At 42.2% G+C, this 28,000-nt stretch overlaps 1 protein-coding gene and 1 long non-coding RNA gene across 4 annotated transcripts in view; one reads left to right on the top strand and one right to left on the bottom strand.

The window, feature by feature from the left end:
• Positions 1 to 28,000, bottom strand: part of RPH3A (rabphilin 3A) — a 289,809-nt gene that overhangs the window by 103,714 nt on the left and 158,095 nt on the right. For all 3 annotated transcript variants that reach the window (XM_056536654.1, XM_056536658.1, XM_056536662.1), the window contains 4 exons: positions 26,529 to 26,658; positions 25,290 to 25,373; positions 20,732 to 20,885; positions 18,958 to 18,999 (listed from right to left, as the gene is read on the bottom strand). In XM_056536654.1, the coding sequence (XP_056392629.1) occupies positions 18,958 to 18,999; positions 20,732 to 20,885; positions 25,290 to 25,373; positions 26,529 to 26,658 (410 nt within the window). The remainder of the gene's footprint in view (positions 1 to 18,957; positions 19,000 to 20,731; positions 20,886 to 25,289; positions 25,374 to 26,528; positions 26,659 to 28,000) is intronic.
• Positions 2 to 10,524, top strand: LOC130285307 (uncharacterized). The gene is made up of 3 exons (XR_008847316.1): positions 2 to 246; positions 424 to 505; positions 10,298 to 10,524. It is a non-coding gene; the product is annotated as an uncharacterized LOC130285307 (long non-coding RNA).

Raw genomic sequence — 28,000 nt, 5'->3', positions numbered from 1 at the left:
GTTTCTTAGCATAAGAATGACATCTATTGTTATCTATCTAATCTGTCTTTGCTGTGAAGGTGTCTTCTTGTCTTTCTTCAGATTTAATAAGATCTAATTGCTTGAGGAAAGACAGCTTTACAGCCCACAGAGTATGAGCTTGCTGGAGAATTAATTGAACGCCCATTTGTTCTGCGAGTGAACACGGGCATCGGCAATATGATTGCAAAGTTCTGCAAAGGTTCCTGTCCAAAATGGATATAGAAGGTAAAATATAGTACCATGAGGGGGTGGGTGACAGCGCATTAAACATACACATTTATATCCACCTATAGCTATCATCTTAACCTTCTGTTTCTACATTTTCAGGAGAAATGTAAAAATATTTTAAGATATTCAAATATTAAGAATTTTTGTGTTAAAAATCCTGTAATTTATGCACAGAAATGTGATGTATCCCTCTGAAACTGACAGAAGTAGGGCACAATATCCTCAAAACACAGCTTCTGAGATATGCGCACTTCAGGTGAGAGAACATTAGAGTGAATGTTTGACTGGTGTATTGTTTAACCCTTTAAGGACCAGGACCATTTTGGCTTTAAGGACCAGACCAATTTTATTTTTGCATTTCCGTTTTTTCCTCCTCGCCTTTTAAAAATCATAACTCTTTTACATTTCCATCCACAGACCCATATGGGGCTTGTTTTTTGCGTCACCAATTGTACTTTGTAATTACATCATTTTGCCATAAAATGTACGGCGCAACCAAACAAATATTATTTATGTCGGAAAATTGAAAAGAAAAACGCAATTTAGCAAATTTTGAAGGTTTTGTTTTCACGCTGTACACTTTATGGTAAAAATGACATGTTTTCTTTATTCTGTGGGCCAATACGATTAAAATGATACCCATGTTATGTGCTTTTCTATAATTGTACTGCTTAAAAAAGGATCTCAAACCATTTTAACAAAATTAGTATGCTTGAAACTGACCACCTATATAAATTTCTCATTTTTCCGTATATGGGGCGGTATGAGGGCTCATTTTTTGTGCCAAGATCTTTAGTTTTTATCAGTACCACTTTTGCCTAGGTTTTACTTTTTATAAATTTTTTGGGGAATAAAATGTGACAAAAAAGCAGCAATTTTGGTCTCTTTTTTACATTTATGCCATTCACCATACGGGATAATTAACAATAAATATTAATAGTTCAGACTTTTATGCACGCGGCAATACCAAATATGTGTATTAATTATTTTTTACCATTTTTTGGGGGGTAAAATGGGAAAAACTGATGTTTCATTTGATTGCTAATACTGTTCAATGCTATGCATAGGACATAGCACTGATCAGTATTATCGGTGATCTTCTGCTCTGGTCTGCTCGATCTCAGACCACAGCAGAAGACCACGGGAGATGGCTGGAGCCAGGTGAGGGGACCATTGAGGAACTGAGGAGGACATCAGTGACTTGCAGACACAACTCGATGATGATGAAGCCGATCGCACTTGGAAGTAGGTTGCAGAAGGGGCTTCATCATCATCAGGAGAAGAGGGTGGCAGGTTGCCCGTGAGGCAGCAGCTGAGCCAACAAGGTGGTAGCATGGTTGGGAGTCAGCATGGTGGCAGCAGTAGGAAGTTTGGAGCCAAACATGCCTGGGGTAGACCACCTGCTGCAGCCTACCTGCCCGGGAGATAGTGGAAATGAGATTCCTGGAGTTGGCAGTAGTAGCAGTTAGTCAGTGTAGACTGTTGAGAGGAAAATCAGCTACTCGGTGGTGTGGCAGTTTTTCATTAATCATCCGGAGGATGTTAACCTGGCCCCATGGAAGATGTGTCGGCAGAAGATGAAGCATGGCCAGGGTCCCAATGTTGGCACCACGGCCCTGCGTCAACATATGCAGCGTCACCATAAATTGGCCTGGGAGAACCATGGCTCCGATGTGGTGGTCCAGACTGCTGCATCACCCAGTGGCATTCCACTCCCTGTTTCAGACAGCCAAGGGAGCTGTCTGTCATACCCATCTTCTGTCGCTCCAGATGCTCCTGCTACTCCTATTCGGGTCAGTCATTATGCCAGCAATCCATCGGCGAAGCCATGTCCAAGAGACAACAGTATGCGCCCTCTCATCGAATGGCACAGAAGCTGAATGTGCTCCTGTCCAAGTTGCTGGTGTTGCAGTCTCTCCCTTTTCAAGTGGTGGACTCTGTACCTTTCAGAGAACTGATGGCTTTTGCCAAGCCGAGGTGGAGAGTTCCGTCATTTCTTAGCGAAAAAGGCAGTACCAGCCCTCCACAATTACGTGGAACAGAAGGTGGGTCAGTCCTTGAGCCTGTCGGTGTGTACCAAAGTGCAAGGCAGTGCCGACGTTTGGAGCTGTAACTACGGTCAGGGACATTTCATGTCCTTTTCGACCCACTGGGTAAATGTGGTTCCTGCACAGCCACACCAGCAACTTTGCCAGGTCACGCAGCTTCTGCCTCCACGCTCTCAGTCCGTTGGTCCTGCGACAATGTGCGTCTCCGTCTCCTCCTTCTTCACCGTTTCCTCAGCCTCCACTACACAGACAAGTCTCAGTGCGCCTTCAGCATACCATGTGTGCAGGGCACGGCTGTGTCATGCTCTTCTTCACATGGTTTGCCTTGGCGAACGGAGTCACACAGGGGAGGAACGGCTAAAAGTGATTAGTCAAGAAACTGAATCATGGCTTTCTCCACAAAAACTGAAAACACTGCAAAGCAAACCCTCCTTGAGCTGCAGCGTCAGAACGGCATCCCCCAACATAGTCTGATATGCGGCATTTCCACCCGTTGGAATTCCACCCTCCATATCAACGATTTCTTGATGATACAAGCGGATAGGGGTACTCCCCTGTGTAACTGTCCTTTGATGAAGCCACATGATTAGTCAGTCGCCAGGATTATAGAATAAACAACATCATTACACTGCTTCATTTCTTACAACAGATGGTGGAAACGATGGCTGGTCAGGGCACTGGAGCCATGGTGCCTACATCTCATGGCCACATGAGCCCTGTGGGGGCTGAACTGGAATAGGAGGGGAGGGAGACAGTCAAGCACAGGCAATGTTTCACGAAATGGGTTGTTTTTATAGCAATCTGACAGGAAAGGAGGAGCAGGAGCACCCTGTGGAGCTACAAGGTGATGAGGAAAACGACCCAGACAAACTGTGGCAGTATGCAGTGGAGATGAAGGCAGGGAGTCCCTCCGAGTCACTTGCACAAATGGCACGATCCATGCACACTTGCTTGCATAGTGACTGCCGAATTGTCACCATTTGGCACCGGGATGACTTCTGGCTCTTCACCTTGTTGGACCCTCGCTACCAGCACAAAATGGGGGTCTTTTTTTTACACCTACTGAAAGGGAGGTCAAACTGACCTACTACAGAGACATCCTACGTAGTCAGTTGTCCCATGCCGATCTGCACCATTCTCAATCCTCTCTCAGGTCTGACTCAGGGGGCCCTCTGCGCTCACGTTCTACTGCTATGGCTGCTGGGGATGGGTGGGGTGGAAGGAGCAGTCTACAGTCGCTGACGAATAGCTTTCTTCACCCACATAGTGAAGCAACTCATCAGAAGCAGGTTGACCTTGAGCAGGACCTGAACAAGCAGGTGATGGCATACCTTGACATGACCCTGCCAACACACTTTGAAGATCCGATGGACTTCTGGGCAGCCAAACTGGATTTGTGGCCGCAACTAGCTGAGTTTGTCCTGGAAAAGCTGTCCTGCCCAGCCAGTAGTGTGCCATCAGAGAGGTTGTTTAGTGTGGCGGGGCTATAGTAGCCCCAAGGAGAAATTGTCTGTCCACCAAAAATGTGGAGAGACTGACCTTTGTCAAGATAAATCAGGCATGGATCAGCCAGGATTTCCACCCACCAATGCCTGATGCATCAGAGTAGATTAACCATGGTGCCACACCAACACTTCACAAATATGGAAACTGCAAAAAATATATAAGGTGCTGCTCCCCAGTTGCAGAAATTCCTCCGCATCAGACAACAAGTATTGAGCATATGCATTAGCTAAAACGTAACTTTTCTTAGGACAAAAATATATGGACCCAAATGGCCCTACTCTCGCCCTATTAATTCCCTTCTTAGCAAGTGTTACTCGCCCTAAAAAGGGCGGCCCCAAACAGGAACCTCTCCCTATTTCCACCTAAAAACACTGCCATTTCCCAGGTGGAAATAGGAAGAAGAGGTTCCTGTGTGGGGCCGCCCTTTTTAGCGCAAGTAACTTTTGCCAAGATTGGAATTAATAGAGCGAGTGTAGGGCCTTACAAGGAAAGTTTTTACCCCCACATGTTAAAATGAACCATATGTTATTGTCTTCCACCTTTTGGATGCAAGTGTTACTCATCCTAAAGGGGGCAGCCCCACACAGGAACCCCTCCCTATTTCCACAAAAAAAAAAAAAGCGAAATGGCAGTGTTTGTAGGTGGAAATAGGGAGAGGTTCCTGTGTGGGCCGCCCTTTTTAGGGCGAGTAACACTTGCCAAGAAGGGAATTAATAGGACGAGAGGAGGGCCTTACAGGGGAAGTTTTTACCCCCACCTGTTATAATGGACCATACGTTGTTCCCTTCCACCTTTTTTAGGTCTTTGCATCACATCAATACTTGGTGGTGTAGGTGGCACATGATGTATTTTGCACACCTTTCCTTTTATTGGATTTAAAAAAAAATTGGGTCCATATATTTTATCCTAAGAATAATATTAAAAGTTCAATTTTGCGTAATGCATATCCTCAATACTTACTTATGCACACCAACACTTTGACAAAAAGATAGTTTTCTTCTGCCTACCTGCCTCAGCTACTATTCTGATCCTACCACCCACCTGATGCCACACATCTGATGCCAAGTGCTCCTTGTTTTACCCACATTCGTCAACAGGTATTGCCACCTACCGCCCCATTCTGTCACCGGGTCACTTTCAGGACTCTTGATGCTGCTGATGCCACCTTCAGGCTGTGTCATTCTGCCACTATATGGTCTACTCATGCTGCCGCCACCTCCAGTCTGTGTCATTCTGCCACCATATGTTCTACTCATGCTGATGCCACCTCCAGGCTGTGTCATTCTGCCACTATATGTTCTACTCATGCTGATGCCACCTCCAGGCTGTGTCATTCTGCCACCATATGTTATATTCATGTTGATGCCACCATATGATCTACTCATGCTGATGCCACCTCCAGGCTGTATCATTCAGCCACTATTTGGTCTCCTCATGCTGCCGACACCTCCAGGCTGTGTAATTCATCCACTATATGGTCTCCTCATGCTGTTGCCACCTCCAGGCTGTGTCAATCAGCGACTATATGGTCTCCTCATGATTCCGCCACCTCCAGGCTGTGTCATTCAGCCGCTATATGGTCTCCTCATGCTTCCGCCACCTCCAGTCTGTGTCATTCTGCCACCATATGTTCTACTCATGCTGATGCCACCTCCAGGCTGTGTCATTCTGCCACTATATGCTCTACTCATGCTGATGCCACCTCCAGGCTGTGTCATTCTGCCACCATATGTTATACTCATGTTGATGCCACCATATGATCTACTCATGCTGATGCCACCTCCAGGCTGTATCATTCAGCCACTATTTGGTCTCCTCATGCTTCCTTCACCTCCAGGCTGTGTCATTCAGCCACTATATGGTCTCCTCATGCTGCCGACACCTCCAGGCTGTGTCATTCAGCCACTATATGGTCTACTCATGCTGCCTTCACCTCCAGGCTGTGTCATTCAGCCACCATATGTTATACTCATGTTGATGCCACCATATGATCTACTCATGCTGATGCCACCTCCAGGCTGTATCATTCAGCCACTATTTGGTCTCCTCATGCTTCCTTCACCTCCAGGCTGTGTCATTCAGCCACTATATGGTCTCCTCATGCTGCCGACACCTCCAGGCTGTGTCATTCTGCCACTATATGTTCTACTCATGCTGATGCCACCTCCAGGCTGTGTCATTCTGCCACCATATGTTATATTCATGTTGATGCCACCATATGATCTACTCATGCTGATGCCACCTCCAGGCTGTATCATTCAGCCACTATTTGGTCTCCTCATGCTGCCGACACCTCCAGGCTGTGTAATTCATCCACTATATGGTCTCCTCATGCTGTTGCCACCTCCAGGCTGTGTCAATCAGCGACTATATGGTCTCCTCATGATTCCGCCACCTCCAGGCTGTGTCATTCAGCCGCTATATGGTCTCCTCATGCTTCCGCCACCTCCAGGCTGTGCCATTTAGCCACTATATGGTCTCCTCATGCTTCCGCCACCTCCAGGCTGTGTTTTTCAGCCACTGTATGGTCTCCTCTTGCTGCCGCCACCTCTAGGCTGTATCATTCAGCAACTATATGGTCTCCTCATGCTTCTGCCACTTCCAGGCTGTGTCATTCTGATGCCATGTGGTCTCCTCATGCTGCTGGCACATTAAATAAAAAAATTTATGTTCATCATCTATTTAACCCCTTAACGACGCAGGACGTAAATGTATGTCCTGGTGCGGTGGTACTTAATGCACCAGGACGTACATTTACATCCTATACATAACCGCGAGCATCTGAGTGATGTTCGGGTCATGCGCGGTAGGTCCCGGCTGCTGATAGCAGCCAGGGACCCGCCGGTCATGGCGGACATCCACGATCTTGTGGATGTCTGCCATTAACCTCTCAGATGCCGTGATCAATACAGATCACAGCATCTACAGCAGTGCAGTACTTTAAATGGATGATTGGAGCACTGGCGCAGCTATCCAATCATCCAGAACAGCAGATGGAGGTCCCCTCACCTGCCTCCGCTGCCTTCTACGGGTCTTCTGCTCTGGTCTGTATTTTCAACAAGCATTTCATACTGGCAGGATCTACCCAGGAGCCCTCCCAGGTCAGGCCTGCACCACTGAGAGGGAGTACAAATTTACACACTACTCTAAAATTGTGCTGCTCTGCGGCCTACATATGCTGCTGCCACCTTCAGACTGTGTCATTGTGCCACCATATGGTCTCCTCATACTGCTGCCACATCCAGGCTCTATCATAGTGCTGCCCTATGGTCTCCTCATGCTGCTGCCACTTTCAGGCTGTGTCATTCTACTGCTATTTGGTCTCCACTGGCTCATGTCAGTTTTTATAGCTATTCGACCCAAATAAATTCATATCAAACTACATTTTTTCTGAAAATTCTGCTCATGGGATAAATTACATTTTTAATAAAATTTGATCATCACTAGTCCTCATATGTTATCTCTGGAATTACCACAAGAATCCAAAGAAATAGGTTGGAGCAAGAAAATTAAACCATAACTGATTAAATGAAACATTCAAAGTTTCATACACAGTTTCGCTGTACCAGCCGTGTTTACTTACACGCGCATGGCTTGATATTTCCAACAAGCATTTCATACTGGCAGTATTTACCAAGTAGCCCTTGCGGGTCAGGCCTGCACCACTGAGAGGGAGTACAAACTGACTCACCACTACATAAGCTGCCACCACCTCCAAACTGTGTCATAGTGCCGCCCTATGGTCTCCTCCTGCTGCTTCACCTCTAGGCTCAGTCATTGTGCCCCCATGTGATACTGATCTTGTAGTTTGACAGTATTTTTTTCAAAGTATATACTTCGAGCACCCAGGACACTCATGCTGAGAGGCAGGGGCTTGAGCAGGTGTTAGATGGCCTCGCAGCGGGCCGCCAGCTCAATTTTAAGATACAAGTACAAGCTTTTTCACGGCAGCAACTTATAGCAGTATGCAACCACTCATCCAATGGTGCAGAAGCTGAATGTGCTCCTGTCCAAGTTGCTGGTGCTGCAGTCCCTCCCTTTTCAAGTGGACATTCAGTCATGAGCATTGGGGTGCATTGAGAGGCAAGGGCTGGGACAGGCAGTAGGTGGCCTTGCGGTGGACAGCCAGCTCGATTTTAACCCCTTAAGGACCAAGGACGTACCGGTACGTCCTTGGTCCTGCTCCCGTTATATAACGCGGGGTTACATGGTAACCCAGCATCATATCACGGCGGGCCCGGCATCATAGTGAAGCCGGGACCCACCGCTAATAGCACGCGGCGCCGCGCGCTATTAACCCTTTAGCCGCGCGCTCAGAGCTGAGCCGCGTGGCTAAAAGCGAAAGTGAAACCATGCCGGTTAACTCAGTGGGCTGTTCGGGATAGCCACGGCGAAATCGCGGCATCCCGAACAGCTTACAGGACAGCGGGAGGGCCCCTACCTGCCTCCTCGCTGTCCGATCGCCGAATGACTGCTCAGTGCCTGAGATCCAGGCATGAGCAGTCATGCGGCAGAATCATCGATCACTGGTTTCCTATGAGAAACCAGTGATCAATGATAAAGATCAGTGTGTGCAGTGTTATAGGTCCCTATGGGAGCTATAACACGGCAAAAAAAAAGTGAAAAATGAATATCATTTAACCCCTCCCCTATTAAAAGTTTGAATCACCCCCCTTTTCCCATAAAAAAAAAAACACAGTGTAAATAAAAATAAAAATAAACATATATGGTATCACCGCATGCGGAAATCTCCGAATTATAAAAATATATCATTAATTAAACTGCTCGGTCAATAGCGTGCGCGCAAAAAAATTCCAAAGTCCAAAATAGTGCATTTTTGCTCACTTTTTATATCATTTAAAAATGAATAAAAAACGATCAATAAGTCCTATCAATGCAAAAATGGTACCGTTAAAAACTTCAGATCACGGCGCAAAAAAAATTAGCCCTCATACTGCCCCATACACGGAAAAATAAAAAAGTTATAGGGGTCAGAAGATGACAATTTTAAACGTATTAATTTTCCTGCATGTAGTTATGATTTTTTCCAGAAGTACGACAAAATCAAACCTATATAAGTAGGGTATCATTTTAATCGTATGGACCTACAGAATAAAGATAAGGTGTCATTTTTACCAAAAAATGTACTACGTAGAAACGGAAGCCCCCAAAAGTTACAAAATAGTGTTTTTTTTTCAATTTTGTCGCACAATGATTTTTTTTCCGTTTCACCGTAGATTTTTAGGAAAAATGACTGACATCATTACAAAGTAGAATTGGTGGCGCAAAAAATAAGCAATCATATGGATTTTTAGGTGCAAAATTGAAAGAGTTATGATTTTTTAAAGGCAAGGAGCAAAAAACGAAAATGCAAAAACGGAAAAACCCCCGGTCCTTAAGGGGTTAAGACTCAAGTACAAGCTTTTTCACTGCATCAACTTATACACTGCAGCAATTATACACTATTGGAGCTGGAATTACCGCAGCTGCTGGCACCAGAATTGCCCTATTAGAAGTCCTCAAAAATGGATTTAAAGTTTGCTCATTCCATTTACCAGGCTCACTCATTGTGCCGCTGTGCAGCAGTGATTCTAATAGCGACGCCTGTAATCTGCATGTCATACTGAATAACAGTATTATATAATTTAATTATATCATACTCCCCTGGAAAATGTTTTTTTTTTTTATCAACTGGTGGCAGAAAGTTAAACAGATTTGTAAATTACTTCTATTTAAAAATCTTAATCCTTCCAGTACTTCCAGGTGCTTTATTCTCCACAGGAAGTTCTTTTCTTTTTGCATTTCCTTTCTGTCTGATCACAGTGCTCTTTGCTGACACCTCTATCCATTTTAGGAACTGTCCGGAGCAGGATAGGTTTGCTATGGTCTCTATGGGGATTTGCTCTTACTCTGTTCCTAAAATGGACAGAGGTGTCAGCAGAGAGCACTGTGGTCAGACAGAAAGGAAATTCAAAAGGAAAAGAACTTCCTCTGGAACATACAGCAGCTGATAAGTACTGGAAGGATTAACATTTTTAAATAGAAATAATTTACAAATCTGTTTAACTTTCTGGCACCAGTTGTTTAAAAAAAAAATATCTTCCAGGGGAGTACCCCTTTAACACAGCACACTCCCTATGTGTGTTACAACAAGGCAAAGTGTTCTACACCCCTATTGAGTCTCTCTGTAGCCCGGAAATAACAATTTTTAATAGCGATTCGCTGTGAATAAACTCAAATAGATTTTTGGGGAAAAATTCTGTGAATCAACCGAATTTTTAAAAAATTCACTCATCTCTAATCATACTCATTGAAGGCTGTAATTACTGCACAAGGTGCTTCAACAGAGTAAGGGTCTGAATATGTCAATGCAATATTTTAGTTTTTCGTTTTCAATAAATTAATAAACCATTTCCATTTTGTTTTCATTTTTTCATTATGGAGTAATTAAGTACAGAATGATGGGGGTAAACTTTATTTTATTTTTATTTTAGCACAAGGCAGCAACATAACAAAATGGGTCTAAATACATTTGAAATGCACTGAAGGCGAAAGGCAGCACAGACAATCAAGTGATTGAGCCATGTAAAGACAACTTTTACCGAGTATCAATATGCCATATGGGCACTTGTGAGGGGCAATGGTATGCCCAACTTAAAGGTGACTTAGTCCTGGATTCCCAACATTGTTCCAGAAAGCAACAAACCTCCGAATCTCTCTGTGTTACAAGAGCAACAAGAGATACAGTCAAGGCCTTAAATGTTGGCACCCCTGAATTTTTCAAGAAAATTAGCTATTTCTCACAGAAAAGGATTGCAGTAACACGTTAGCTATACACATTTATTCCCTTTTTGTGTATTGGAACTAAAACAAAAAAGGGAGGAAAAAAGTTAATTGGACATAATGTCACACCAAACTCCAAAAATGGTCTGGACAAAATTATTGGCACCCTTAACTTAATATTTGGTTGCACACCCTTTGGAAAAAATAACTGATATCAGTTGCTTCTTATAACCATCAATACGTTTTTATACCTCTCAGCGGGAATGTTGGGCCACTCCATCCATTTCTCAGTGCTTTTTGATGTATGTTTGGGGTCATTATCCTGCTGGGAGACCTAAGATTTCGGAAGCAAACCAAGCTTTCTGACACTGGACTGTACAGTGTGACCCAAAATCTGTTGGTAATCCTCAGATTTCATGATGTCTTGCACACATTCAAGGCACCCAGGGCCGGATTAAGAGCATCCTGGGCCTGGTGCTGAAGATTTTGGTGGGCCTAAAGTTGACACGACACAACAGCTGGGTTGCGGCTATTTGTGGGTTTCAGTGCGATGCCATTTACTTACATTATGTGCAAACAGCATGATACACAGAGTGTGAAATAGGTAGGTATTTAATTGGGTTGTTGGTTGGCTAGATAGGTAGCTGGGTCGGTTGCAAGCTTGCTGGTAAGTAGTTAGGTTAGTAGCTAGCTAGGTAGCCATGTAGGTAGCTAGCCAGGTACGTAGATATACAGGCAGGTAGCTAGCTAGCTAGCTAGCTATAATACCTATCAGAGCCGTTTTTACACATTGGTGGGCCCAGTGCAAGACTGTAGAGGAATAGTAGTGCAGTTGCCTATAACAACCAATCAGATCGCTTCTTGCTTTTTGAGAAATTAAAGAAGCGATCTGATTGGTTGCTATGGGCAACTGCATCACTCTTCCTCTGCACAGGTAATCTGCTTATAGGCCTGTATGTTTAGAATAGTTGATCTATTATAACCAGGGCCACATTAAGGCTGCCTGGAAGACGTAGCACTTCATCATGTTGGTACAGTTCCCCACATTAGGTGCAGTATAGTTCCCACAAATTAGGTGCAGTACAGTTCCCCCACATTAGGTGCAGTACAGTTCCCCCACATTAGGTGCAGTACAGTTCCCCCACATTAGGTGCAGTATAGTTCCCCCACATTAGGTGCAGTATAGTTCCCCCACATTAGGTGCAATATAGTTCCCCACATTAGGTGCAGTACAGTTCCCCCACAGACATACAGCCTTCAGCCATATACAGTGTATGGCTGGAGGCTGTAGGTCTGTGTACTGCCCCACTTCAGTGTTCTGACCACCGATCCTCCGGACCGGGGTCCCGATCTACTGCTATGGCCAATAGACCGAAGGAGTGGTGGTCGGAGCACCGAAGAGGACGTGCTGCCAGCTGGTGCTGGTTACCTACCATTCCGGCCGGCGCGCATCCTCCTCACAGCTCCGCTCCTCTGTTGCTATGGGCACATGCACGGGGCGTCAGTGACGTCCCTGCGTGCGCTAACTCCCGGTGGCCCCTGCATTTTTAAAGTTAACACAGGGGCCGCCGCAGAAAGGTAACAGGGACATTCTTGTGTCCTGAAAAGATTTTTCGGGACTCAGGGATGTCCAGAATGTGATGGGGCCCCCTGCGAGCTGCTCAGTGGTAGCCGTGGATTCCCCTGGGCTTGATTAGGCCTATGCTGAGCAGCCGGCAGGGGGCCCCCTGGGGGATGGGGGACCAAGGCAATTGCCTGGTTTGCCCCGCCCTAACGTCAGCCCTGGTAGCGGGCCGCCAGTGCTATTCGATGGGTTTATTTTAACGTAGAGGCCTGGAGCGGCAGCTCCATCCGCCCCTACATTAAGCCGGCCCTGAAGGCTCCCAGTGCCAGAGGCAGCATAACAACCCCGAAGCATCATTGAACCTCCACCATATTTCACTGTAGGTACTGTGTTCTTTTCTTTGTAGGCATCATTCTGTTTTTGGTAAACAGAAGAATGATGTGCTTTACCAAAAAGCTCTATCTTGGTCTCATCTGTCCACAAGACGTTTTCCCAGAAGGATTTTGGCTCACTCAAGTTCATTTTGGCAAAATGTAGTCTTGCTTTTTTATGTCTCTGTGTCAGCAGTGGGGTCCTCCTGGGTCTCCTGCAATTTCATGTATATGTCTACAGATAGTTCGCACTGACACTTATGCTCCCTGAGCCTGCAGGACTGCTTGAATGCCTTTGGAACTTGTTTGGGGCTGCTTTTCCACCATCCGGACCATCCTGCATTGACACCTTTCATCAATTTTTCGATTCCGTCCATGCCCAGGGAGATGGCTACAGTGCCATGGGTTGCAGACTTCTTGATAATGTTGCGTACTGTGGACATAGGCAAATTTAAATCTCTGGAGATGAACTTGTAACCTTGAAATTGTTGATATTTTTCCACAATTTTGGTTCTCAAGTCCTTACAGTTCTCTTCTCCTCTTTGTTGTCCATGCTTAGTGTGGCACACACAGACACTCAATGCAAAGACTAAGTGAACTTCTCTCCTTTTTATCTGCTTTTAGGTGTGATTTTTATATTGCCCACACCTGTTACTTGCCATAGGTGAGATTAAAGGAGCATCACATGCTTTAAACAATCTTATTTTTCCACAATTTTGAAAGGGTGCCAATAATTTTGTCCAGCACATTTTTGGAGTTTAGTGTGACATTATTTCCAATTTGCTTTCTTTCCTCCTTTTTAGGTTCAATTCCAATACACACAAAAGGAATAAACATGTGTATAGCAAAACATGTGTTACTGCAATCCTTTTCTGTGAGAAATACTTCATTTTCTTGAAAAATTACAGGGGTGCCAACATTTACGGCCATGAATGTAAGTAAGGATTGGCTGATTGTCTTTACGCAAGTTCAGTTCAAAAGCGAAAAGCATTGCAGGTTTATGGAGGAAAGAAAGACTTATACGTGTTCTGCTCCTTTTCACAAATTTTCAAAGCTTGGGTGCTAACAAGGTCAGCACATTTGTATGAAGAGTTTAAAGGAGAGTTAAGAGGCAGTGTGATATATTGAGCCCATGCACCAGGAGGAAGCCCGGGCCCAGGCCTGTTATTTCACACTGCTGCTCAGCCTTTCATCGGCCGAGGTGCAACATTGCTGTGGCAAGCCATAAGCTGAGCACAGTGTGAAGTATCAGGCACCAAAAGAAGAATGAAGACCGTGGTCGGTGGACGGGACAGCAGTCAAGGTTTATTATTTTAGGTGTGGAAGCCCGTGCACAATGGCAAAATAAAAAAAAAAGTTCTCCTTTAACTACAACTACTACTACTACTACTACTACTACTACTGTTTTAATATATCCTTTTTTTTATATACACTTCTTCAGAACCCTACCTGTAGCCAATAGATGACAACAAGTGGTACAAGTGGTAGTCCACTGTATGTAGCTAGTTTAAAGAATATCACTATCTAGCTCCGGGCACTTAAAACATTGAACTGTCTGGCTGTTAGCAGGGCTGGTGTTGTTAGTAAGGGTTAGGGTATTGTATAACCATTGCTGAGGCATATGCTTCTATTCTTCCATGACTGGGGACTCTAACACCTTGTATTTATCATGGCTTATCATGATCATGGCTTTACCATGGTCACCCATGGCAAAAGGTTTAATTAACAAAAAAGTAACTTTATGATGTATATTATGGTGACTTTTAAATACACTAGTAATAAAGGGAAATTATAAATATAGTAAAACCTCTTTTAGAAGGCCAATATTGCACTGAAAAGTAGCATTTTGTAGTGGAAAATATTCACTATGCAAAATATACGGTGGACTGAAACCTGTCAAACCACTGATCTGATTTGGATAAGGGGGTGGCCTACTTAAAGAAGGGTCCTTTAGGAAGATTTACCTTATGATAATCATTCATAAATTAAAGGTTGTTTTTGCAGTAGGTCAAGCATGGAAAGCAAAGGCTCATATGGCTCACATAAAGACAAATTTGTTTTTGTTTTTTATACGTAAAATTGTGAACTGCTCTATCTGGTTACATATAGTAGGATGAATGTTTTGCTATAATTGTAGCTTTTGCTGTCATTTTATTTTCATTTGTTTCTAAACTGAAAAACTAAACACAGATGGAATTAAATATCAGACAGCAGAGATAGCCAGGAAAAAGTAATGAAGAGATTGTCACCCAAGTAGAGGTTATATCAAAGACAATGTGATATGATGACATAGATAAGTTTAACAAAAGACTTGTTATCAGTCATTTGTATTAAATGTCATCCTTAAGCATTGAATATGGTATCAGTCATCATCAGTAACACTGAACACTCATCAGTATATGAACTAATACAATTCTTTATAAAATCTTCCTGAATACTTCTTGAAGGGTCATACATTTCCTCTTTATCATTTTGCATTATATAAAATGTTTTGCTACACCATACTGCATATGGAGGAATTTAGTTTCCTCTTTTAGGCATACTTCATTTCCTAGGACATGTGGATGTCGCAGATTAGACAATCAGAATGGATAGAACAAACTCAGACTCAGAATTTATGCTGTGTAATACTCCATCCGTCTTCATCTACATGACCCCAACAAAATCAGCAGCTTGTCAGGATGTCGGGGCAGACCAGTGGTAATTAGAGTGATCCCTCAACTTACAATGGCCTCAGCATACAATAGTTTATTGAAACTTGAAAACCATACTCAACATACAATGCTACAGACAGTTCAATTCTGTGAAACATGCCAATGGCTGAAAGAACTGACCAATCAGAATGGCCATACACTGGCATTCAGTGTATTACTGAAGAGCATGCACTGACTGGTGTCTGGTAGCGCCTCCCTAAAGTACAGGGAGGTATTACATGTTCTGTATGTCAGAACCCGTGGGGCTAAACGGTTGTATCTTGAAATTCTGGCATATATTTCTGCGATTTGGCTTTTCTGTAATTTCTTGGTATTGACTCGGCTTGTGGACTGTGACTTATTGTGTATGTATGTTTAGTTATTATTTCTGTTAGTGTGTGTGTGTGATTCCATATAGTGTCCCGACCTCTGTCTGTATTATAGTTTATTTTGTTGACATTTGACTCCCTACACTTATTCAGGCAGGGAATGTCACTGTGGTTGTGGACCTGTCGCCTAGGACGGGTACGCAAGTAGGCAGGGCAAGTGGGAGTGCGTGAGTTTAGGGCTTCACTCTTCCCTGCCCATACGTGACATTGTACTATTCTTTACCTGTGCCAGGGTTAGCTGCTCCTTTGAACTACATGTAAGTGTGGCTCTATTCTACTTTTTTAGGACACTGTGTGTACTGTACAGGACCCTGAAGAAGCTCCTGTCCTCTCCATAGTCAGTGATTTACAGCTCCCAGCAGCTCTTTCTTACTTATATATGTAAGGATTTGCTTTATCTATATTAGTTATCTATTTATTTTTCTTTAATCCTCACTTTTTCCTATTTTTGGATGACATTTTTTGTGGTTTCAGAACAAATTATCAGGTTTCCATAGAGTTATGGTTTCAACATACAATGGTTTCAACATATAATGGTCATACTGGAACCAATTAATATTGTAAGTCTCTGTCTCGCTCATCTCTTCACAGGTTCAAAAGCCTTTCTATATCTATATGTATCATAAGCTTTGGAACCAGTCCTGTGCAGTGACGAGACAAGGAGAGAAGTGCTTAGCCAAGTGCTTCTGCTGCCTTGTTTTTGTGATTGGTGGGGGTCTGAGCATCCAGTCCCCGACCGATCAAAACACTTTCATTGCTGTAGTAACTGCCAGGAGGTAGCAGATATTTATACTGAAACAACCTCTCTAAAGTGTTCCTGTCATTTAAAAAACTTTTAAAGGGGTATCACGGGAATTTTTTTTTATTTTACTATGATACAGGAGCTGTAAATTTAGTGTAGTTCATAATATAGTGTCCTGTGTGTTTTTTCTCACAATTCTTCTGTGATTTTCACCTCCCTATTTTTACGCTTGCAATGCGGCCGAGACCTGATTCACTAGTCAGCTGATGACAGGGAGCCTGTCTGCTTCAATGGGTGGAGGGATCAATCTGCAACTAATGCAACAGCTGGAGGCACCCTGATTGAAAACCACAGGTCTGCAGCTCATTTATGTTTCAATGGGTGGGGTGTCTAATGTGTGGGAAGGTGGAAAATAGAATTGTGGGATTTGAAGTAAAAAAAAAAAAAAAGAACAGTCAAACAGGAAATACCAGTTCACAAAAAGCTAGCAACAGTGTTATGGTAATCTCACAACATAGCCATTTAGCCCCAAGACAAGTGCAGATCCTTCCTAAGCATGTCCATTACTGTCTGCCAGGTACGTGCTAAAATCACCTTATGATGGAGAACCCCTTTAATATGTAACGGGGACATGTCAAAAGTTTCAATTAGCCAGAGTCTCAGTGTTGAAACCCCCAACGATCAGAAGAATGAGTGGGGATAAGACTCCCCGGCTCTCAGCAATCTTTGTCTCCCGGACTTAAAATAGAGCAGTGAGACTCTATTTTTTAATTACAGGTATACTATAAAATGGGCCTGTCAGCAGCTGGACAGGGTTAAAAATAAGACCATGACTATTAGGGGCTTCTCATCAGGATTCCAAATTCATTGTACAGTAATTTTAGTTCCAATATTATTCCACTTCTTTGGACTCAAAAGGTAACATATGGAGAGCTGTTTTGACAGGTCCTTAAAGTTAATTTTTGCAAATACTGAATTAGAAGCAGCAAAGGATAGCACCTCATGTGTAGGGTTAAGAAACAAACAGAATGCCTGCCCTGCAAGATAGATTTAACTCATTACACAGACACCCTCTGCCTTCTAGTTTTAATCTGATGCAGGCAGCCGCCTCCTGGTCACTCTCTGTACCGTCTAAACTTTCTTGAAAGTAGACAACTTGCAGGACAGGAAAAGCTGGAACTTTACACAGATGGTGCCTTACTCGTGTCAAAACACAGCTTTTCCAGGTGCAAACCTACATTGCACTTCCAAACCTGATTTTATTTTATATGAATGGTATGTAGCTTTAAAGGGTTCATATCAGGCACCCCCAGCAAACAGCTGGTCTTGCCAGGAGTAGCAATAAACAACCAAGTATTTCCCCTGCAGCCGTCACTTTAGGGCAGTGGTCCGAAACTGGCCCTCCACATAATGCAAAACTCCAACTCTCAGCATGCCTGGGTGTCCGGGCACGATGGGAGTTGAGGTTTTGCAACGTCTGGAGCACCACAGTTTGAGACGACTGCTTTAGAGGATTTATTGTATTACAAGTGGCAATCCAGATGTACAGCCATCCATGTAATGCAAGGCATATGCCCAGGGTTGGTTTTCATGAACCAACTTGTAAACAGTCAGTCAATGAATTCTCTAATGTGCCAAAAGAGTCCCAGAGTTAAAGGGGTACTCCTGTGAAAAACATTTTTTTTTTTTAAATCAACTGGTGCCAGAAAGTTAAACAGATTTGTAAATTACCTCTGTCCATGTCAGGAACTGTGAAGGGCAGAAGAGGTTTGCTATGGGGATTTTCTCCTACTCTGGACAGTTCCTGATATGGACTGAGGTGTCAGCAGAGAGCACTGTGGTCAGACTGGAAAGAAATTTAAAAAGAAAAGAACTTCCTCTGTAGTAAACAGCAGCTGATAAGTACTGGAAGGGTTAAGATTTTTAAATATAAGTAATTTACTAATCTGTTTAACTTTCTGGCACTAGTTGATTAAAACAATGGTTTCTAGGGGAGTACCCTTTTAAGAGTCACCGGAGTACCCCTTTAAGACCCTCTTACACTTTTCAAACATTCATGGCACAACTAGGATAGATATGGCCCTCTTTTTATGCTTTGTACATGAAATTCATATCTTTTTCTTGAAAAAATGCATATAGACATGACATGGGTGCTCCAAACCAAACCACTTACTGTAACAAGTCACAACCCTCCTTCCTACTTTGACTTGCAAATGTGGAAATTGATTCCAAATCCTGAATAGACTCTGATTGGCATTGAGATTCCAGAAGCTCATTTCCTCAATTGTCTCTCATCACTGACAAATTATGCACATGAAAACCAAATGTGTCTTACTGGGAATAAGTAGCACCAACCTTTTTTTTTTTTAAATTTAAATAAAACAGAAAGTTTCACAGCGAAGTAACAGAGTTCTTTACAAAGACATGATATTTGAAGTGCTTCATTTTCAGGAGAAGGCTAATCCCTCGCTAAACCACTGGAAGAACTGCATCTAACCTTGGTTACCATAGCAATAATCACAGCTGGAAGATAATACTGAATTAATTATCTGTCATACAGCGGGTAAGACATATTACCCATAATGTATCTATCTTCATACTGAGTCTCTTACCGTAGGATTCGTGCTCCGGTTGAGGCGTAATCTCTGCCTGACCTTAAAAACATAAGCGAATATAAATTCAGTATATCAGCTGAAGAAGTGAACAACAAGGCTATAATAATAATAATAATAATAATAATAAAACAAAACACCTGCAAAATAGTTTTCAATTCAATATGACACACTACAGTACATGGATTTTCTGAGTTAGCAACAAAATATTGAGAAGAAACATATCGAAGGGATCACTCAATACTTTTTATTAGGGTGGGTTCTCACCACGTTTTTCAAGTACGGTTCCCATATGCGTTTTCATTATAGAAAATGTCCGGAAATATATTGAAAACCGTATACATAGACAAACAATTGAAAACAGCATCCACCCAGATGCATCCGGTTGCATCCGGTTTGCTTGCAATACGTTTTTTTCCTGTACTCAAAACCATTAACCACGGTTTTGTCTCCAGGTTAAAAACCGTATTGCAACCGCATACTTTTTATTTTTTTAACATCGACGTCAATGTGAAACACACATGTATACGGCTCCATACGGGAAACCATATACGGTTTTTACTTTGCACATGCGCATTTGCATCCTAAAGTTAAATTTAAATTTTTATAAAAACAGACAGAACTGTATGCACTTTTAAAAACAGTATACGATTTAAAAACGCATATGGTTTACTTTTTCCCATACGTTTCCATCCGTATTTTGCCATCCATTTTTTTGCCATATGGTTTTAGAAAAACTGATTGAAAACAGTATAGTAAAAACGTGGTGTGAACCCAGCCTAACTGAATATTCCTATCATTTATAATGTTTATATTTATTAATCATGGAAACGACCTCTTTTTATAGACTTTGTTAAGTCCTTAAAGGGGTACTCCGGTGGGAAAACATTTTTTTTAAATCAACTGGTGCCAGAAAATTAAACAGATTTGTGAATTACTTCTATTAAAAAAGCTTAATCCTTCCAGTACTTATCAGCTGCTGTATGCTCCACAGGAAGTTATTTTCTTTTTGAATTTATTTTCCTTCTGACCACAGTGCTCTCTGCTGACACCTCTGTCCATGAACTGTCCAGAGTACTAGCAAATCCACATAACAAACCTCTCCTGCTATGGAAAGTTCCTGACATGGACAGAGGTGTCAGCAGAGAGCAAAGAACAACTTATCTTCCTCTGTAGTATACAGAGGCTCATAAATACTGGAAGAATTACGATTTTTAAATAGAAGTATTTTACTAATTTGTCTAACTTTCTGGCACCAGTTGATTTAAGAACAAAAAATGTTTTCCCCAGAGTACCCCTTTAAATACCTACATTACTGATAGGGAGAAGATTAAGTGGTTTGTGGCCTGAAATGCTTACATGTACCCAGATTTTATATGATGAAATGTAATATTATATTATGAATCAGTAGGCATCCCATGTGCCAAAATATTGGGCCTTATTACGACACCATATTCTTCCCTCGAAGAGTCTGGAGTAGACTAACACAGTAAGATTGCATGTGATGGAGCATATAGCCCTTGTATGAAATCAATATTATATAGAGACCTAGGAGGTATGGACTGTGGAATCCGGAGGTTCTACACAACATGGAGCTATAAACAGTTATATTGAGTCAACAAGAACACACATAAGACATATTTCATGACATTTTATATAATATCTCTATAGGAAGATAAGTTATCATACAAATCTTATCGCACTTTGAAGTGAAGAGACATTTATTTATAAGGTAGTCATTTATACATTGTTCATCCAATATATATTTTTTTACCTCTGGCCTGGCTACGGGGGTAGCGTTTTTGTTCGGGAGCTTCTGATGTGGTAGAGTCAGGGTTCTGGGTTTTTTGTTTGCTCACTGGCATTGGTTGTGGAAGTACGTGTTTTGGAAAGCCTTTGAAGAACCAAGCTCCAGATCTTTTCCACACCTGAAAACATTATACAAAAAAATGTGAATGTATGCTCTCCGTAATAGAGGTTCTCTGCAAACTTAACTGTAGACTGAGATGGAGAATGACATGCATGACTGCTTTTGACTGCTTAAGTTCACTGCAGTCAGCACACAATGCCAATCTAGCTTGAGCCCTAGTCATATAAGGTTAGCAGACATACTGTATACTCTGCCTCACAACCAAAAGCTCAATAAGATGGTTAGACCCCACATGCCTTGGCATTCTCTAAGAGGGTTAACCCTATTGGGACTTTATGGTGCAAACAAATAAAATTTATTTTTCTGTCTCACCCAGAGGCACAGAAAGTTAATGGTTACAATGACTTTAAGTGGTCCAATATGCTTGGTGGTTTCTGTAACACTTGATGGGTTAATACCCTTGAACATTCCCCACACAAACTAAGGAACAATTTCCAAAGCTCAGAGGAAAGTGAGCCACAACACTAGTGGCCAAGAAAGTAAGGTGACACCTAAAATGGCTGACAGCTCTTGTCCAAACCAACAGTGCTTCTGTGGGTCTCAGGGAGTCTGACCCAGCTATGCAAAACATAAGGGATTACACAAACCATTTGTCTACATTCACCCTGCTCCTCCATCGGTCATAATAACCACTAGGCTGATACCTTTTACAGTTTTAGCTTTGGTTATGCTTAAAGGACATTTCCTTTACAAATATTTATAGCATAGGATATGCCATAATGTCTGATATATGCCAGTCCCATCTTGGTGAGTGACTTTCTCCATTCACTTTTGTGTAACCAACCATGTTAGCATGCTGCCATCCTTTCATTCATTCTCCTCCACCTAAATATAACGGCCTTTAACCACTTCAACAGGTGAAACAGGGGACCCCATTTGTAACATAGGTGCAGGTCCTAGAAGTTGGACCCATATCTATCAGACAGATGCAATGCAAACATTGAATATATGGATAATTTTTAAAGGGGTGTCTGGCCTTTTAAAATGCTTCACATACAGCTCTGTGGTCAGGGACTGGCTGTAAGATGTATGTGTTAAAGGGGTACTCCGCCCCTTGACATCTTATCCCCTATCCAAAGGATGATTATGGGGGTCCCGCCGCTGGAGACCCCTGCAATCTCCCTGCTGCACCCAGCTTTTGTTTAGAGCATCAAGTGCAGCGCCAGTGGCTCATGATGTCACGGCCATGCTCGTGATGTCACGGTCACACCCCCTCAATGCAAGTCTATGGAAGGGGGCGTCACGCCCCCTCCAATAGACTTGCATTGAGGGGCGTGACCATGATGTCACAAGCCTCCGCCCCACATCGCCAGTCATCTGGCAAGGAGCAAGGTTCGCTCCGTGCACCAGATGTCTGGGGTACCGCAGCCAAGATTTTGGGGGTCCCCAGTGGCGGGACCCCCACGATCAGCCATCTTATTCCCTATCCTTTGGATAGGAGATAAGATGTCTAGGGGCAGAGTACCCCTTTAAGAGGTACCAGGAAGTAGACATAGGCTAAGTTTTCACTTGTTTTTTTTCTGGCAGTTTTTGGAAAACTGCCACTGCAGTTTTTGAGCCAAAGTCAGAAGTGGATCCATAAGGGAGGAGTATAAATCCTTCCTTTATATGTCCTAATCCTTTTGAATACATTTTTGGCTTTGGCTCAAAAACTGCAGTGGCAGTTTTCCGAAAACTGCACGAAAAAAAACAAGTGGAAACTTAGCCATAGGCAGGAGGTCTGCCGCAGAACCGGCGGAGAATTGGTAAGACAAATAGAAATTATTTGTTTGTATTACAATATTCTGAGCTGTATTAATTGTGAGTACTATACTCATAAATAGACGTGCAATTCGGTTCGGCACGAATGTCTAATTTACCGAATTTTACCGTTTTCGGGCATTCGGACCGATCCGAATGCACGAAAACATATTTTGAACATTCCCGAATAGCCATGATAATACGAATAGCACAATAACGAATGCATTCGTTATTTACCGAATGCATGCGGTAAATAACAAATGCATTCGTTATCCGTAAACGAATGTAAAGAATTCATTCTAATAACAAAAATAAAAAGGATACAGATACGGTTTGATTTTTCGGATACATTCGGTATTCGGGTACATTCGGTAAATCTTTTTATTCTTTTTTGGACTTTAGCGATCCTAAAAAATTATGAAGATACCTTTTTTATTAAAGTTTTGTAGGGTACCATAAAAATATAATAATAAAAAAGATACAGTAGTGATGGAAAAAATTGTATCTAACGAAATGTATATTTTTTATTATGAAATGTTTATTCATTTTTAAACAGGGATCAATTTCTGTGAGCGGGTAAAGCACTAAAAATGTAGCCGACAATAATAAAAATGTAGTGTGTGCGTGTTTTCCACTTTTTTAAAAAAATTTTTAGGTAGTACTACTACTCCCTGCATGGAACACACTGTTCCATGATGGGAGTAGTAGTTACCTGTACTAATTGACAGATCGCCGGGGTCCATTGCGATCCTCTTGTATAATGTATAAGGCCGCTCTTCTATGGTCCCCTGCACTCATGTATATATACACATATTCAAACGAAAATATCAAACGAACACCCGAATACCGAATGTATCCGAAAATAAATCAAACCGAACACCCGAATACCGAATGTATCCGAAAAATCAAAACCGAAAATATTACCGAAGCGAAAATTTTTTCAAGAACGAAAAAACAAAACAAAACGAAAATTTTTCTAGTGCACAAGTCTACTCATAAATGTGAGTGTGTGTATATATAGCAGTAATGCAATTTAAAATAATCCATATATTCAATATTTGCACATTTGCTTTTCTTTTGCAATCACAGCAGACTTGCACCTGCTCATTTATTTACTTTGCTAGGAGATTACTGATTTTTCTTTTTTTTTCTTTTTTTTTTTTGCATATCCTATGGAATTGACATAAATATCTGTAATTGAAATACGTTCTTAAAGAGTTTGACTGGTAAATGCCCATAGTTCCCTCAATGCAACACCCTAAATGAAAAGTAAATTTTAGAGCAGCATCACCTGTTAGCTTTTCCCATTTAGTCAAGGTTCTCACATTACACTGTTGCTGTGAAAGGCAGATAGAACCACACCCCCCAAAACACCCCCAAACAGTGGCCAGTGACCACACAATTTTGCTGGTAAAACTGCCCTTAAATAGCCTCTTTCTAAGCCAACACCCCTAACATTGTGGTGCAGGTTTTTAGGGTAGCAACATTGCTGTATAGGGGTTTTGACCCTGAATCCACATGTGCTTCTCATTGCTTAATCAACCAGGCTGATAAAAAGATATGCAAATTAGGCTTTAGAGCCCTTTGGGTGTTCCTCTAGGTTGCTAGATAACAGGGGAGAGGCAGGGATTAGATCCCTGCCTCTCCCCTGTTATCTAGCAACCTAGAGGAACACCCAAAGAGCTCTAAAGCCTAATTTGCATATCTTTTTATCTCGGAGCTGAAGGGGTCAGTTAACAGAGAGGTATGTACAGATCTGCTGATAGGTTTGTTTAAAGGGGTACTCCGGTGAAAAACAGTTTTTTGTTTTTTTTAAATCAATTGAAGCCAGAAATGTTAGCAGATTTGCAAATTACTTCTATTAAAAAATCTTTATCCTTCCAGTACATATTAGCGGCAGTATGCTACAGAGGAAATTCTTTTCTTTTTGAATTTCTTTTTTGTCTTGTCCACAGTGCTCTCTGCTGACACCTGATGCCCGTATCAGAAACTGTCCAGAGCAGGAGGAAATTCCCATAGCAGACCTATGCTGCTCTGGACAGTTCCTGACACGGACAGAGGTATCAGCAGAGAGCACTGCGGACAGACAGAAAAAAATTCATAAAGAAAAGAATTTCCTCTGTAGCATACAGCTGCTAAAAAGTACTGGACGGGTAAAGATTTTTTAATAGAAGTAATTTACAAATCTGTTTAACTTTCTTACATCCTTCAAGCTGGCAGTCAGGGAAATTACAATCTGCCCTATCCAGCTAAATTTACCAGTTGTCCATAGCAACCAATCATATCACTTCTTTCCTAATTTAAAAAGAACACAAAAAGATAAAAGAAGCAATCTGGTTGCTATAGGCAACTGGTCAACATTTCCTCTGCACAGGTTTTGATAAATCTCCCGCTTTATATGTATATAAATATATCTGTATACAAAGTCAAACACTTGAAAAATCAGATCTGTAAGTGACAGAATGGAGAGCATGCAAATAAAGTTATTGAACTTTATTAGTACATTAGAAACATTCACAAGATATATGAGGTATAATTTGTAGTTCAGATAAAATTTTGTTTTGGTATTTTCATTTTTGTCATCTTTATCACATGGACAATTGGCCATATAACATTTTCACAGCATACTAGGTAAAGGTACTTATCTGGATGGGCCACTTACCTCTCGCTGCTCACTACATATTTTGCAGAGCCAGATAGTGTGAGGGCGACTGTTGGTCTGTACTCCACACTTTGTGCAAGCATTCTGTTAAAATCAAGTACAATGTCCTAAGGTAGCGGTTTAAGCAGTATTATGAGCAGTACTAATGTATATTACAAAGTAGAAATAACAAATACACTAGCATATTTAAAGGGGTACTCCACCCCTAGACATCTTATCCCCTATCCAAAGGATAGGGGATAAGATGTCTGATCGCGGGGGTCCCACCGCTGGGGACCCCGCAATAAAGCATTCAGCACCCACCTGTGTCTGCTTCCGGCAGCGCTGGAGGTTCTGGCTCCCGACCACAGGAACGGAAGATCGTGATGTCACGACTCCGCCCCCATGTGATGTCACACTCCGCCCCCTTAATGCAAGTCTATGGGAGGGGGCGTGTCAGCTGTCATGCCCCCTCCCACAAACTTGTATTGAAGGGGCGGGGCATGACATCACAATGTTCTGTTCCGGTGGTCGGGAGACAGAACCTCCAGCGCTGCCGGAAGCAGATACAGGTGGGTGCTGCATGCTATATTGCGGGCGTCCCCAGCGGCGGGACCCCCGCAATAAGATGTCTAGAGGTGGAGTACCCCTTTAAAAGCTAATACTATTGCTGCTGCATACCTAACTGGATCTTTACTCTAGGGTATTTTTTGCCGTGTCCCACATTTACTAAGCCTGATGCACCAAAATTTTTACTTCACAAATTTTTCTTTGTGCCAAAATTGTCGCACAGAGAGAAAAAGAACAAGAAGAAAAGAAAAATGCGCCTTATTCAAAAACGGAGCATGACATAGGTAGAAAGAGCATAGACTAAAATAGTAAGCCATGCACCAACATTTTGGTGCATTATCTTTGTCTAAAGAAAGCCAACTAACTATTTAGTGTAAACTAAAACTTAACAGTGCAAAATTAGACCAGCCAGTCTACAGAAGCACTAGATTTATCAATCTGCTTGAGCCAATGTGATAATTCTGGTACATTTGATGTCTCTCTGTCTGTCTGTCTAAATTTGCGTTGTGTAAGAACTAAACAGTTTTAGTAAAAAAAAAAATAATAATAATTATGCAACTGTGTACAACATACAATAACATAAAAACATTCTTTTATATATACTAAATAAAATGACTTTCAGTGATCAAAATCAATGTTTTAATAACAATATATAATATTTAGATTTTTTTTTAGATTAATGCTATTAACCTTTTTGCAGTCTTCACATACAACACACTTTGCTCCTGGCAGGCCGAGTTGCTCCCCGCAAAGAATGCAGCGATTTACACCATCACCAGTTACTGTCTTCTTCATATCCTCTAACCGATCGACTAAACGCCTAAGGCAAAACATTAAAAAGTCAAGTTACTACATTTAAAACCAGCCTTTCAATTATACACTGTTCAAAAAATAAATAAAAGGGAACACTTAAATAACACAATGTAACTCCAAGTCAATCACACTTCTGTGAAATCACACTGTCCACTCAGGAAGCAACACTGATTGACAATCAATTTCACATGCTATTGTGCAAATGGAACAGACAACAGGTGGAAATGATAGGCAATTAGCAAGATACCCCAATAAAGGAGTGGTTCTGCAGGTGGTGACCACAGACCACTTCTCTTTACATATGCTTCCTGGCTGATGTTTTGGTCACTTTTGAATGCTGGTGGTGCTTTCACTCTAGTGGTAGCATGAGACGGAGTCTACAACCCACAGGCTCAGGTAGTGCAGCTCATCCAGGATGGCACATCAATGCGAGCTCTGACAAGAAGGTTTGCGGTGTCTGTCAGAGTAGTGTCCAGAGCATGGAGGCTCTACCAGGAGACAGGCCAGTACATCAGGAGATGTGTAGGAGGCCGTAGGAGGGCAACAACCCCGCAACAGGACCGCTACCTCTTCCTTTGTACAAGGAGGAGAAAGAGGAGCACTGCCAGAGCCCTGCAAAATAACCTTCAGCAGGCCACAAATGTGCATGTGTCCACTCAAACGGTCAGAAACAGACTCCACGAGGGTGGTATGAGGGCCCGACGTCCACAGGTGGGGGTTGAGCTTACAGCCCTAATGCAACAAAAAGGACCTATGAGTGGAGGGTTAATCCAATATTATTTACATTTGACCGCTAAGCGATCACTAAGACCCTATATTTCCCACCCAATATAAAACTTAACGTTTATTGAGCCAAGATTAAAATAACCTCACACATATTGATCCATAGTCCATTGATTGGCATGACACTGCATGCTATCTAATTGAATTGAAAAGATAGATTGTGGCTGCAGTCCACAATCTACAAGTGTGAGACAAGTAAAATTCTAACACATTGCCCGCCCACCCAACGTTTTGCCACAGGCTGTGGCTTTATCAAGGGCTAAGAGGCAGTTGCCTCTTAGCCCTTGATAAAGCCACAGCCTGTGGCAAAACGTTGGGCGGGTAATGTGTTAGAATTTTAATTGTCTCACACTTTTAGATTGTGGACTGCAGCCACAATCTATTTTTTCAATTCAATTAGATAGCATGCAGTGTCATGCCAATCAATGGACTATGGATCAATATGTGTGAGGTTATTTTAATCTTGGCTCATTAGACGTTAAGTTTTATATTGGGTGAGCTTACAGCCCAACACCGGACAGGACTTTTTGCATTTGCCAGAAAACACCAAGATTGTCAAATTTGCC

This window comes from Hyla sarda, chromosome 1, assembly GCF_029499605.1.
Source record: "Hyla sarda isolate aHylSar1 chromosome 1, aHylSar1.hap1, whole genome shotgun sequence".
Taxonomy (NCBI): domain Eukaryota; kingdom Metazoa; phylum Chordata; class Amphibia; order Anura; family Hylidae; genus Hyla; species Hyla sarda.
Note: the sequence above shows the minus strand (reverse complement) of the source record. Positions and strands in the feature narration are given on the sequence as shown.